This window comes from Galendromus occidentalis, unplaced genomic scaffold (genome assembly GCF_000255335.2).
Source record: "Galendromus occidentalis unplaced genomic scaffold, Mocc_1.1 scf7180000077484, whole genome shotgun sequence".
Classification (NCBI taxonomy): Eukaryota; Metazoa; Arthropoda; class Arachnida; order Mesostigmata; family Phytoseiidae; genus Galendromus; species Galendromus occidentalis.
In genome coordinates this window covers 457,118-468,739 of record NW_003805472.1, presented here as the reverse complement: position 1 = coordinate 468,739, position 11,622 = coordinate 457,118, and the positions used below count along the sequence as shown (strand labels likewise).

General features: G+C 51.9%; 1 protein-coding gene across 1 annotated transcript; it reads right to left on the bottom strand.

The window, feature by feature from the left end:
* Positions 1–2,902: 2,902 nt before the first annotated feature.
* Ypel (Yippee-like) lies at positions 2,903–8,669 on the bottom strand. Its single transcript, XM_003745499.2, has 4 exons — positions 8,515–8,669; positions 3,837–4,173; positions 3,559–3,702; positions 2,903–3,474 (listed from the first exon to the last, which is right to left on the bottom strand). Exons 2-4 carry the CDS (start codon positions 3,945–3,947, stop codon positions 3,373–3,375), a joined length of 357 nt encoding a protein of 118 aa, XP_003745547.1. The 5' UTR covers positions 3,948–4,173; positions 8,515–8,669; the 3' UTR covers positions 2,903–3,372.
* Between the last annotated feature and the right edge of the window lie 2,953 nt (positions 8,670–11,622).

Genomic DNA, 11,622 nt, shown 5'->3' with positions numbered 1-11,622 from the left:
CGCCGCGGCGGGTTCTCAGGATTGCAGCACTTGCTCCGCTCGTCGGACATGTTGTAAACTCATATATGGGATCGAATGAAGTTCACCTCAAAAAGTTCAGATGTTGGATGTCGGGGCGGAGTCCCTGAGCTCGACGCTATCAACGCGCCGTTCGTCAATCGGCCTCGTTTTCCACGGAGCGCAGCTCGGTCCTCTGATCGAGCCACCGCAGCGAATTTCCTCTTCTGCGTATCCGTCACGGATCATAGTCTTTCCTCGACAGCTTTTCCCACACACTGTCCAGTCGCGATCAGCGACCTACATATTTATGAACCCGAGAAAGAAACGCATAATATGAGCGCATTCCCCCATATAGGCCAGTGGAGTCTGAGCGCATACTAGGGAAAAGTGGCTCACATGTGGTTCTCTACAGAGGTCTCGAGTTCGACTGGTAAACTCGAGAGTCTTGCGTCGGGCCAGAAGGCTTCCAGGGCCGGTGTTGGGACAATTGTTCAAGCAGGAAGGAGTTTTTTTCGCGCACGCAAGGAAATCCTCCGCACATCCACGCAAGAGACGGTCCCTCATGTCTCGATGATGTTTGTCCGGGACCTCCACGGACATTCTCCAATAATTATTGAGGACTTTGTTCCATCAGATTCATCGTTGTTGAATTGATTAAAACATGATGGCCCACCCGCACATGCGATTACGCAGCTAAGTTTTCATCTTTCATAGTTTATTCTTCATCTCTCATGTATCAATGATGGTAATGAACGTACACACATGAATGACCATCTCATATCATGGATCTCAACTCTTACATCGAACTCGAGACAAAATCCACCGAAACTATTTTCCTCAGCTTCCACACCAGGATGATGAGCTCCGCGTGTACGCAGAGCCCTCATTGATTATTATATCAGAACCTCCATGAATTCCATCGCTGGGTAACGTTCAGATTCCGAAGGGCGACAGCGCTCGGGAACCCTTACGAGTTCGTTTCGTTCAAGGAATCCGTGCATTCCCACTCGAGTTCCTTTCTACATCTAATCTTCAAGTATTTGTTGCAGCGATGTGGTCACATAGATTGCTATACAGAAACTTCGATGTGAAACCATTATTTAAGTACAAACTGATGAAGCGCATTTCCATCCAACCTCTATGCCGTAAACTAGTATGAAAATATCCAATGCTTTTGATTCGTACGTACAACATACACACTATGTAACCAGCTCCGTATCCATGAATTTATATATATGTGTATATGTAAATGGGTGTGTCGATGGCTCCGGTCCATTGCTGCAACAGCGGGATCCGAGGCCGACTTCCTACATTCGGCGTGAGGCGAGCCGATCGCCACATTTCGAAGGAGCTTCGGAGGGGAGACGCTCCGAGGAGCGGATTTACGCCCATGCAGAACTACGATGATTTTTGAGTGAAGTAATCTACAGCCAACCATCTCATGCGTCACATCCTTCGCGGATAATTCTATATGGCTCGAAAACTCCAGCGATGACTGAAAGGACCTGTCTCCGGCCTCATGCTCTTTCAGACTCGATCAGATCTAGGCTAGCTGGAACAGTAAATGGCCGAATGGTTTTTCTTTTCGCAGTTCCCTCGGATTAAACTCGAGAGTTCAGAGAGGGAGTTGCCCGGAGCTCGGGAAAACTCGGGTGGTGGAAAGTTCTGCTCTTCAGAGAGCCAAGGGACAGGGTCTTGCAATGCAGGCGAATACTTTTGACAGAAGGAGCTCGACACGTGCGACCGGATAATCAAGTAGTGTATGAACTCTGTGATGCATCCATCACTCCGGTTCCCATCGATCGCTCACGATGAAGCACAGGCAGTAGGTAATCACAGATGAGTGGTTGAAATTCCAGATCGGTCACAAGAAAGTCTGCTTCGATCAGCTGTCGTACAACAGGAGTCTTCAGATGCCGCTTGGAAGCTGGAAGATGAGCAGGATTCCCGGAATGACTTTCGAAAATCATTCGAAGGAACGATTCGCTCGGGTCTACCGCAGACACTCAATTAGATGTAATTAGGGCTCGTGAAGTCGATAATCTAGCATCAGTCAGAGTTCCTCTTTGATTCACCCCTGGAGGGGCGACATACGGACGTTATTGAGCACCCTCTCGCTTTTCCCATCGATCGGTCTCCATCGAAATGCCCGAATCCGGGGCATGCGACCCGCACTGAGGTCTTTGGCTCACCAACTCGCTCTTAGTTTCCGTCGCCGCTCTCCGCGGGACTCCAGTGTTTGATGCGTAGGGTTGCGTCGATGATGCTGCCTGGTGATTCAACGGCTCCAATAGAGCGAAGTCGTTTGACTTGAATGAGTCGTTGGGTTTCAGTGGTTTTCTCTTGAGATCCCGTCTTGGAGCTCAGTCGAAAGGGAACCTGACCATGTCATGACGCTCGATCTCGGGTCCCAGCTGATGGTTGCATTATCCGAAGGTTGCGCGAGGGCCAGTCGTGTAACGCAGACGAATCATTAGGAGATATGTTTCTCGACTCAAAAGGAAAGCTCACATTTCGATGTTGACTGACAACCGGGAAGCCCCGGACTCATTCCATCGGGAAAGAAGATTCAGGGTGCGAACAGAGAACTGGGAAAGAAGTCGGAGAATATCCTTTCTTCGATCTCCACCAATCCCTTCGAGTCTCTTCTCCGGACGGAAGATTCTTGTTCCCCGGCTTGGAGACGATCTCTTCTCGCAGAGCATTCACTCAGATGCTCTCAGCACGTGATGTCAATGAGGACGGGCGATATTAAACTTGTGTCATGCCCCTTTGATCTTCTAGAACTCTTCTTCCGTAGCGGGCCCGGCTCTCCTGCGAGGACACCGATAGAATGCTTCGCATGACTATCCAATGATTGATCGATCGGTAGATTGATTGGGTGTTTGCTTGATTGATTGACTGGATGGAATCCAAGTTGTAATGAATGACGCATGTGAGGTTCGTCCGTCCGAATTAGAAGTTCGCTGAACTCTGCTGAACTCGTTGGGTTCGAAGCGGGTTTCAGTATGTTCTCGGGTGGCCCTTCGTCTCTCTTCGAATATAAATTGATCACAGTTCGCTATTTTGTGTGTTATATGAAATCCTAGGGGCGATTGCCTGTCCTCCACAAATGATCGGAAAACTGCTTCTCATTTCCTCCGCAGTCGGTTCGCGAATGCGTCCGCTGACGCCGAATCTGAGTATTCAAGATCCAATGCAAAGACATAATTTCTGAAGCGTCGCGGGTCGTCCTCTCGTCGCGGAGTCGTCGGTTCGTAGGCGTTGACGAGAGAAACGTGGTGATTTCGCAGACGTGAGTGGACATTTCGGAGCTTCCTCGAGAATTCGCGGCGGACAGGACCGACCCCTCCTTGGGTACGAGGCCTGCTGTCATTCCTCGTTAGCACCCCAGCCATTCTCCTTGATCATATGAGCCACTTCGATGATGTACTTGCCCTCCTTGTATTTTTGCGACGTCTCGAACGCGTGTTCCTGGGGAAGGTGAAGAATTTGTTGAAACCGAGTCATCCCGATTTTCGGGACCGGAGAATATCGAACCGAGGTTTTCCGACTTACGTATTTCCATCCAAGGGTCGTTTTACAAGATTCACAGTAAATATCCGCTACGGCGTGCAAGCCAGTCAACAGGTAACGTTCTTCAGCGATGCCGCATCCGATGTTGACGACAGAGTTGAACAGATAGGCTCGGCCTTGACTGCCCTGAAAGTCGATAATCTAGCATCAGATAGAGTTCCTCTTTGCTTCAAGTTCCCTTTTCCACTGAATCGTTTTATCTTCCCCTTACGGAAAAATGCCGTCCCTCACCCGGCTCAGCGATTCGAGCCCGGTCTCACCTGGAACGATTTCGAGATGAGCTCATCGTGACTCGCGAGATGAGCCCGACAATGGATACAGGAGTAGGTCCGATGGCATTGCTCTAGATACTCGTGGAAGGTTTTCGCCATCTTCGGATTCTGCGCGGGCTTCTCACTCGTACTCGAAACTGATGGGGGCCGGGAGGACCGGGAGAACAGGGCCAGCAAGGCGCGAACGCCCCGGCTGGTACTCACGAGCGCTCCAATCTCGAATGAGTTCGTGATTTGAGCAGCCAGCTTCACGATGGTCAGCGACCCTTTAGAAGGCCTGTGTTACCAAGTGAAATGACGGCCCTCTGGATTCTGAAGCTTCCGTCTGGAAAAAGAATGGAATGGGATCTGTTTAGTCAGGGATTCGAAGAAGCCTGCACGAGTAACGGGAAGGCCCCAAGCGGAACGCCAAGATTCAACTCCACTCAATTCTCCTCGGAATTCGCGTGTGGGGCGTGGGTGGTCACAGCGCAGTCGAATGCCCCTCGGTAAATGGCTGCAGCGTATGAACGCAGAATTCGTGTCCGAAGTCGCATATGCAGCCGGATATTCGATCGATTTACTTAGCCAGTTCAATTCACTGAAGGGCACCACCAGCAACCGTTGCGGTAGAGATAGTACTTGCTGTTTTAGACGCATCACCAAACCAGAAGCACTGAGGAGCAGCAGCATAGCATTCGCTCTCGATCGCCTAATGTAAGCGGCTTACGACATTTGCGAGCGTAGACGCTGACAGCTCTCGCTTCAACCGACCTCTTATTGCTCGAACGGAGCTCGATCTCAAACTTCCTCGGCCACCGTCAGCTCTTGCTTAATTCCTCGTAGAAATATCGTCTGTCAAGTTCGGTGTCGCCGTTTGAAGAAGAAGTCAAAACAATGACAGTAGCTCCGAGAGAGTTGCTCTCGCCACGGCTCGATACGTTCCATAAGACATATCTCAACAGACGGCGGCCGGTCCATGCAATCTTCCGGCTGACCCTTGAGCGATGCGTTAGTCGGATCGAATTGCCTCAGTTCAAAAATCCGATAGCAGTCGATAAAGTCCGGACCATTTTTTCCTTGAAGGAAGTCAACGATGCAGTAGTACGGTCCGAGTATCCGAGAGCCGTCCCGCTCGGAGGAGCATAGATATCATCAAATTCTGAATCGCACGCTTTGCCGGCCAACGAGACGCACTTTTCGTGGAATTTCCGGAAATATTTTCCCTGTAGGGATGGCAGGGAGCGAAGACGCAGATTTGCGTCTTACTGACTGATAGCAGAAGGAATCAGTTAGCGGAGCTTTCGGATCAACACAAGGTCCCGCTCCGTGGGCCGCTGCCCATCAGGGCACGATTCTCACAGTCAGAATCGATTCGATTTCTGCCCTCTGATTCATCGCTCCCATTCGGGAATCCCAATTAAATAAATCCGCACCGGGACTTGGAGCAGGCTCTACTCTATCAGAATAGGTTATTATTCGAGCGCGGCCAGACTGTTATCAGAACCATTACATGAGCTACGCACCGCGTAACTTTGTTCTGAGCCGCTCCGCGATATTTATACGCAGTGAATTCATCTCTGAACCCTTACGAGGCTCGCGCTGTCATCGCGGCCGAGCGTCTCCTTGATCCACGTGCTGTGGATCTTGGTCGACACGGGGATATTGCGGTGGAGAGAGGATGTTTGGAAGGATAGTATTGCTTGGAGATAGCCAACCGGCGGCTAGAATCGCCAAGAACACAACGAAAAGCACCGCGGTGCACCGGGACAGACAGCTCTCGGTTCAGAGTGCAAGTACTCGACAAGAGCAGCTAGAAGCTGGCCAGCCTGTCGAGCGAGCGAAATCGACACCGGCCATTCAAAGGGTCGAGGGGAGTCGAGCCGCTCGTCAAACTGCGCGGCACTTCACTACGCAGAATTAGATGCGTGACGACCCAAGTATAGCCACAAGCGCCAGCAAAACAAGGGCTTTCCGTCCGTTCGTTCCGTGCTGGATCACGCACCCTCCTCCCCACTTCAGAAAAGGAGACTAGAGGCGCCCATGGTCTCGACCCTTCCGTGGACTCTGGAACGAGCAGAGTACGGCAACGGTTATGAAGATTTTGAGTGATCATTATTCGCGAACACGTAGCGAAGGCCCCCAAGCACGTTCGATTCCTGATGACCGCATCTGACCTCAGAGTCGGGCTGGCGAAGATTATTATACATAATAATTCGAGGCGTTCCTCGAAGCTTTGTCCATCTCGGAGATATCCGGGCGAGTGACCTCCGATCAGACTTGAATTCCGATTGGTACTAGCCGGTAGGAAACACCATCGAGTCTCACCCTGACCAGGCGGAAATTGATTGCTCAACCGCTCTCTCGTTCTCGATGTGTCGTCACGCAATCGATGTGATTGCAGATGGACGACCTTTTTCCTACCCGAAGGATCTCTCACAGAAATGAGAGACCCCCGGAAGCAGCGAGGCTCTCGATCTGTTGCCCCCCGGCCGCGGGGGGGGGGCTTGAAAAACCGCGGTTCTCTTCGACCCAGAATTCCCGGGACTGACTGAAGAAGGAACTGACTGATCGTCAGATGGCGAAGTCCCTCGACGAACTCACACACGAATGGAACAGAAAGTTGAACTCTGCAGGAACAAGTTGACTCCCCAGACCGTTCCATGCCTCTAAAGGCTTCTGGGCATACCAATCAGCAAGCGATATCCGCTATTGAGGGTCGGGACGGCGCAACAGGCAAACACACTACGGTCCCGACAATGAATCAATTTCAAACCAGAACGTGATTGACCAGGTGTCTCCTATTTCGGACGCCACGGGGAGCTTGCCTCACGCAGATGGGTGAATGCGGAACAGTCGAAATCAAAAGATCAACTTTGCAGATTTATCGACATGATGATGAGACACAACAATTAGTGAGATCAGCGGCCGCCAAATGCAGCATCGGAGTTGTTCTCCCGTTCTAAGTCTGGCATCGGCTGTCCGTTGCGTATCTAATCCGACGCATGTTGCTCTGAGCAGGCTGATCTCCAGCAGCCTCCCGATGAAAGTGTTTGAGCTCTGGAAAAATGTCCTACCGATATCACTATCCCCTGATGATTATGGTCACGTTATTTGGAAGAATATGTACGAAGGGAAACATGGGATGCTTGCGGAATAGCAGTTTCGCAATCAGTCTCCCTGGGATATTTGACCTGAATTCGAAAGTCGAGGACCAATCCATCTACAACGTGAATTCACTGAAGTCGGCTGCGTAGCAGATATTCAGAGACGATCCAAGCTCTGCGTGGAAAACCATTCGAGCGATCACTCGATTTAATTAAAGCTCGATACGTGCGTGTGTGAGTTCAAGCTCATCTCTCGCATCGGTATGTCTTCACACGGACAATCGTAGCGTGACATTCTGCTGACACATTTCTTGGATTTCCTTGGATTTATGCCCATAAATCTCGGATTCGCGCAGTATTCCTCCCACGACCTTTCGGAGCTGTCGTCGACGGACAGAGAAAGAAAAGAACGTTGTCTCACAACGGCTTTTCTGAGGCGTTTCCAGCGAGCATCTCTCCCTTCCCACAGCATAGGCTCGGGACATCTCGTGCGATCGTTGCTGGGAAACGGGCGCGATTTCTCCGGCGGAATTCTGTCACGGCGCGGCGTAGGCACTCGGAATTTGGAGAACGCAATTTGTCATGTTGTTCAAGCCAATGAGACGAAGCTCACGACCTTGCCCCCGATGTACGTGTTCCCTTCAACACTGTTACCAAGTCCCAAGCAAACTGCGATTCCGGGACCGTTTTCGAAGTTTGGGAGACTGCGCACTTGTCCGACATACGCGGAACTTACGTGACTGCCAATCGAGAGCACGGAGTTGGGCCGGTGCGAAGTGCGCACTTTCTCTCAAAACGAGCACTATCACCGAATCAGAATTGAAAACATCCGGGGATGATCCTCCGGAGCTCGACGTGACAGACGATGGGACGATCCGACAAACCACCACTGTGCAATTTTCTGGAAATTCCGAATCACCCCGACCCAATGCACCTGGGCATCGTCATGAAAGGACAAGCTTGACAGCCAGCTGTGATCACTGTCTCGAGGGAAGCGTCTCGATTTCGATGGCGTAAGGCCTCCCCACGAGAACGCAAGAAGAATCGACAAGGGTTTCAACTCTTCCAGCGGAGAGATGTTCGCCACAAAATCGCGTAGTTGTGGCCGCCGCATTCAGTTGCTAGGTAGCGTGAGTTGAATGACCGGCGGCTTTCGCGTTGCGTTCGTGAACTCTCTGGCGTCAGAAAACCAAGTCGCAGTCGTATTCCGCACGAATTCCGCACATTCCCCCAGAAACAATGCTACAACCGATCGAAAAACGAACTTTTGGCCAAAGCGTACCGCTCCACCGCCACCGTTCAGCGAGATCCGCTGGAACAGCTGATACGCTTTGAGTACTAGCGGCCGCTGCGGTGGTGGAGTAGAGTAGATCATCGTCCTTTCTGGCGTTCCGGTGTCGCCTACGAACGCACCGTAGCGTCGGCTCGATGCAGCTCGAGGCTCGGATCGCTCCTCGGAAGGTCCCGGGCGATGAGGACTCGGTTCGCTCAGCGACGCTCGCTTCGAAACTGTAACTACGCAGTGAGTCCTGCTTGGCTTGCTTGGAGAAGCGCTTCTCTCTGCACGTAGACAGACCTACCTCGGCCCGATTGCGATGCGAATCAAAGCGCTGCCCGCGGGATGATTTGTCTTGGAACTGACGAGGAATGCGTGAGGGGTATGCCGGATTTACGTCGGACGTCGTTCTGTCAGAGACATACGCGTGTTCTCGCGAAAACTACTTTCATTCTAAGTGAGCTTCTCACTTGGAACTACACACAGCTGATAGGCAGGAGCGTCCGTAGCGCCACCACCGACTAACCGATGTTCTGCCCTCACCCGACTCTCTCTTGCAGAGGGCTGCTGCTTGCTTGCTTGACGAGAACGTCGTCGTCGATGATGATGACGATCGGAGAAAGGACCGACCGACCGACCTCACTCAGCCTCCCATCGCGACGCTCCGACACCCCGCGAGAGCGAGCGGGTACCCCTTCCTATAATTCCTCGAAACTCGGCGAACCTTCTTTCCTGGTCTTGTCTCCACTCAAGGGGCTGTTGGACGATGCACCGTTACGAAATCATTTGGTAGAGCAACACTACACCCCCGAGAGCGATACGGACGCTTCCCGCTTCTCTGAGCGAAACTGGAAGCTCCCTGGTCGATATCTGATTTCTTCGGGATAGATTGTCAAGAAACTGCCGTAAGTCGCTCCACCGCTTCTCGAGAGCTCTCGGATCGCCGCGTGATTTGCTTGTGATGAGCGGAGGGATTCATTCGATTGAAACTCCCCTCGGATGAGTTCGTTGCATCGGTTTCGAGGAGTCCATGCGTGGAGATTTCAGAGACCAACGCGTATATTCGGACCTCTAGATCGACACGGGGCTCCTACAGTTCGCCTCTGGTTTGCGCGAGAGATCTCATTCGCCGTGGAAGCTGTAGCGGAAAGCCTCGGAAATCCGCCGCTCTCATTTTCGGAGTCTCGTTCACAAGCTGAGCCAGGCTCACCAACGGGAACTCTTTATTTCCGGATCGGAACTATCGAACAAGAAGAGTCGAGAGTTCTATTCTATTCTTCCTCTGACTGAGTGAGCGGTCGGTCGAAACCTCACCGGCAGGCAGCGTCGGCGACAATGTTTGAATTTCATTCTCAGAAAGCACCTCCGGCCTTTCAGCTGAATCGAGTCGGGAGGGCTGCGTGTTTATTTTCTCTCTTGGCTCGGTTTTTTTTTCGAGATTCATCACGGCGGAGCTACCACAGTCGTCTGATCGAAGAAGGATACTCCGGGCTCTCGTGCTTTCGATTTGTCAGATTTTCACACCTGACGGGAATCCGATCGAGATGTTTGCGTGAGTCTCGATGCGGTCTCGAGTGCTCTTTCCCTGACCCAGCTCCTCCTGATAAGGCTCGCGAGACTTTCGGGGAAATCCATTTCGGCACAGACTATCTTCTGTTCCATGATGTAGTCATCGAAAATACGCTTGATCAGAGATTCCGATGGCCGATCGCACAGCCGATACATCAGGCTTATCGTGCTGAGCCGAAGAACGGAATTCCAAATGTATTGAAAGGGGGTTCGATCATCATTCACGAAATTCACCTGGACGTTCGATGAAGCCCTCTTCGGGTCGTGGAGGCTTCGATATACACAGCTTTTGCGCCCGCACTGCATAGCGCGCCCATTCATAGAGCTCTCGCCGTGATTCAAGGGGAACACAGAGTTCCGAGCGCGAACAGAGCTGGTCATTATTCCGAAACCCAAATCGATCCATCCGAACTCGCAGATGAGCAAAACATTGTCGGACCGAGCTCGGAGAATAGAGACCGCTCGACACCGCCGTTCGAGCCAGGGGCGACCAAAATGAGGCTCAAGCTCATAACGACGACCCTGCGAACTACGATATCAGATCGCGAATATCGTTTTCATCGATGATATCATGATTATACATATATTTGTTCTTCGTGGAGAATTTGCCGAAAGGATGAAGATTTCGGTGTTCCGAGTGCGTTGACGCGCCCCGCGATATCTCGGAGTGAAGAATGAAGCGCCGCGTCGCCGGACTTTGGCGGCGGGAGCCGGATCGCGGCGGAGCGACGTTTTTCACCTGGCATCGAGAATTGAAGCTTCTTCTGAGTGAGGAGCGAAATTTTCTGAAACAACTCGGCCATCACGCTGACGAGCACGATCATGTCTCAGGTGGCTCCATATAGTGGCATTTGTTGTCCTATCTACCGCCGCTATTTGCGTTGTTGTTGTTGTTATGTCACTCTATCATAATATTCCTCGTCAAGGTCATCCGGACCACTATCCGAGATGGTGCGGCGAGCCCCGAGTCGTCTTCCTCCGTGCCTCTTCGAAGGGAGAAAGTGGAATTGAGAGCGAAGGAAGGGCGAATCAGAATGACGACCATGGAACTTCTCGCTGAGACGGAGAGAAATCGGTTGCGGATAATTGTGGAGCTACATTTATTATAGAGCTCCTGCGTAATCGGAGCGGTTATTATGTTGTGAACGCCGACGCAGTTCCCTTTCGTTCTGGGGTCCTTTGTTCTCGCGCCTCCGGACTCGCACGATGAGCTCCACTCGTAGTCCCTCGTATATGTACAAAATATGCTAAGCTCCCGCTATATGGCTCAATCGCTTTTTGCTCTACTTATCGGCGGAAGAATCGCCGCGATCCGGCAATTGGCGGACTGAACCTCTTTCGAATCAGCTATGATATATTTCTGGGTGAATGTTTGCAAGTCAATGATTGCGACGGGAGCAAAATTTCTTTCGTATTCACGCGACGTCGACTCGGCGGCTGCAGCCCTCCGTCGGTCAGCGTACTTGCTCCCGGTGAAAACCCGGTATGGAGATCTCGCTTTAGGAATCACGAACCTCGGGCTGGCGAGAAGCATCTCTCCTCGGACTCCGAGGCTCGGAGGCGCCCCGGACAAAGTTTGTAGACGCTACAGCACGCGCCATCTGGACGCAGCCGAAATTCAGGAGGAGAATATGCGATCGTGATGTTCTGGCAGCTCGCACGCGTTGAACCCATCCATCCAACTGTTCCGGCGGCGCATTTGGAACTTGACCAAGACCTTGAGAGAAGGGAAGAAAAAGTATAAAGCGTTGAAAGTTTGGACGGACCAGAAGGCCCGCTCGCGCCAGGACGGTCGGCACGCCGCCGTTGCTGAGAGCCGGGTAGTCTCGCGGCCTCGATTCGG

Excerpts from the sequence above, each read along its gene's own strand:
- Ypel (XM_003745499.2), bottom strand. The coding sequence starts at position 3,947 with ATGGCGAAAACCTTCCACGAGTATCTAGAGCAATGCCATCGGACCTAC. Across the intron at positions 3,703-3,836 it reads TCATCTCGAAATCGTTCCAG|GGCAGTCAAGGCCGAGCCTA; the intron begins GTGAGACCGGGC and ends ATCGACTTTCAG. Across the intron at positions 3,475-3,558 it reads CGACCCTTGGATGGAAATAC|GAACACGCGTTCGAGACGTC; the intron begins GTAAGTCGGAAA and ends CACCTTCCCCAG.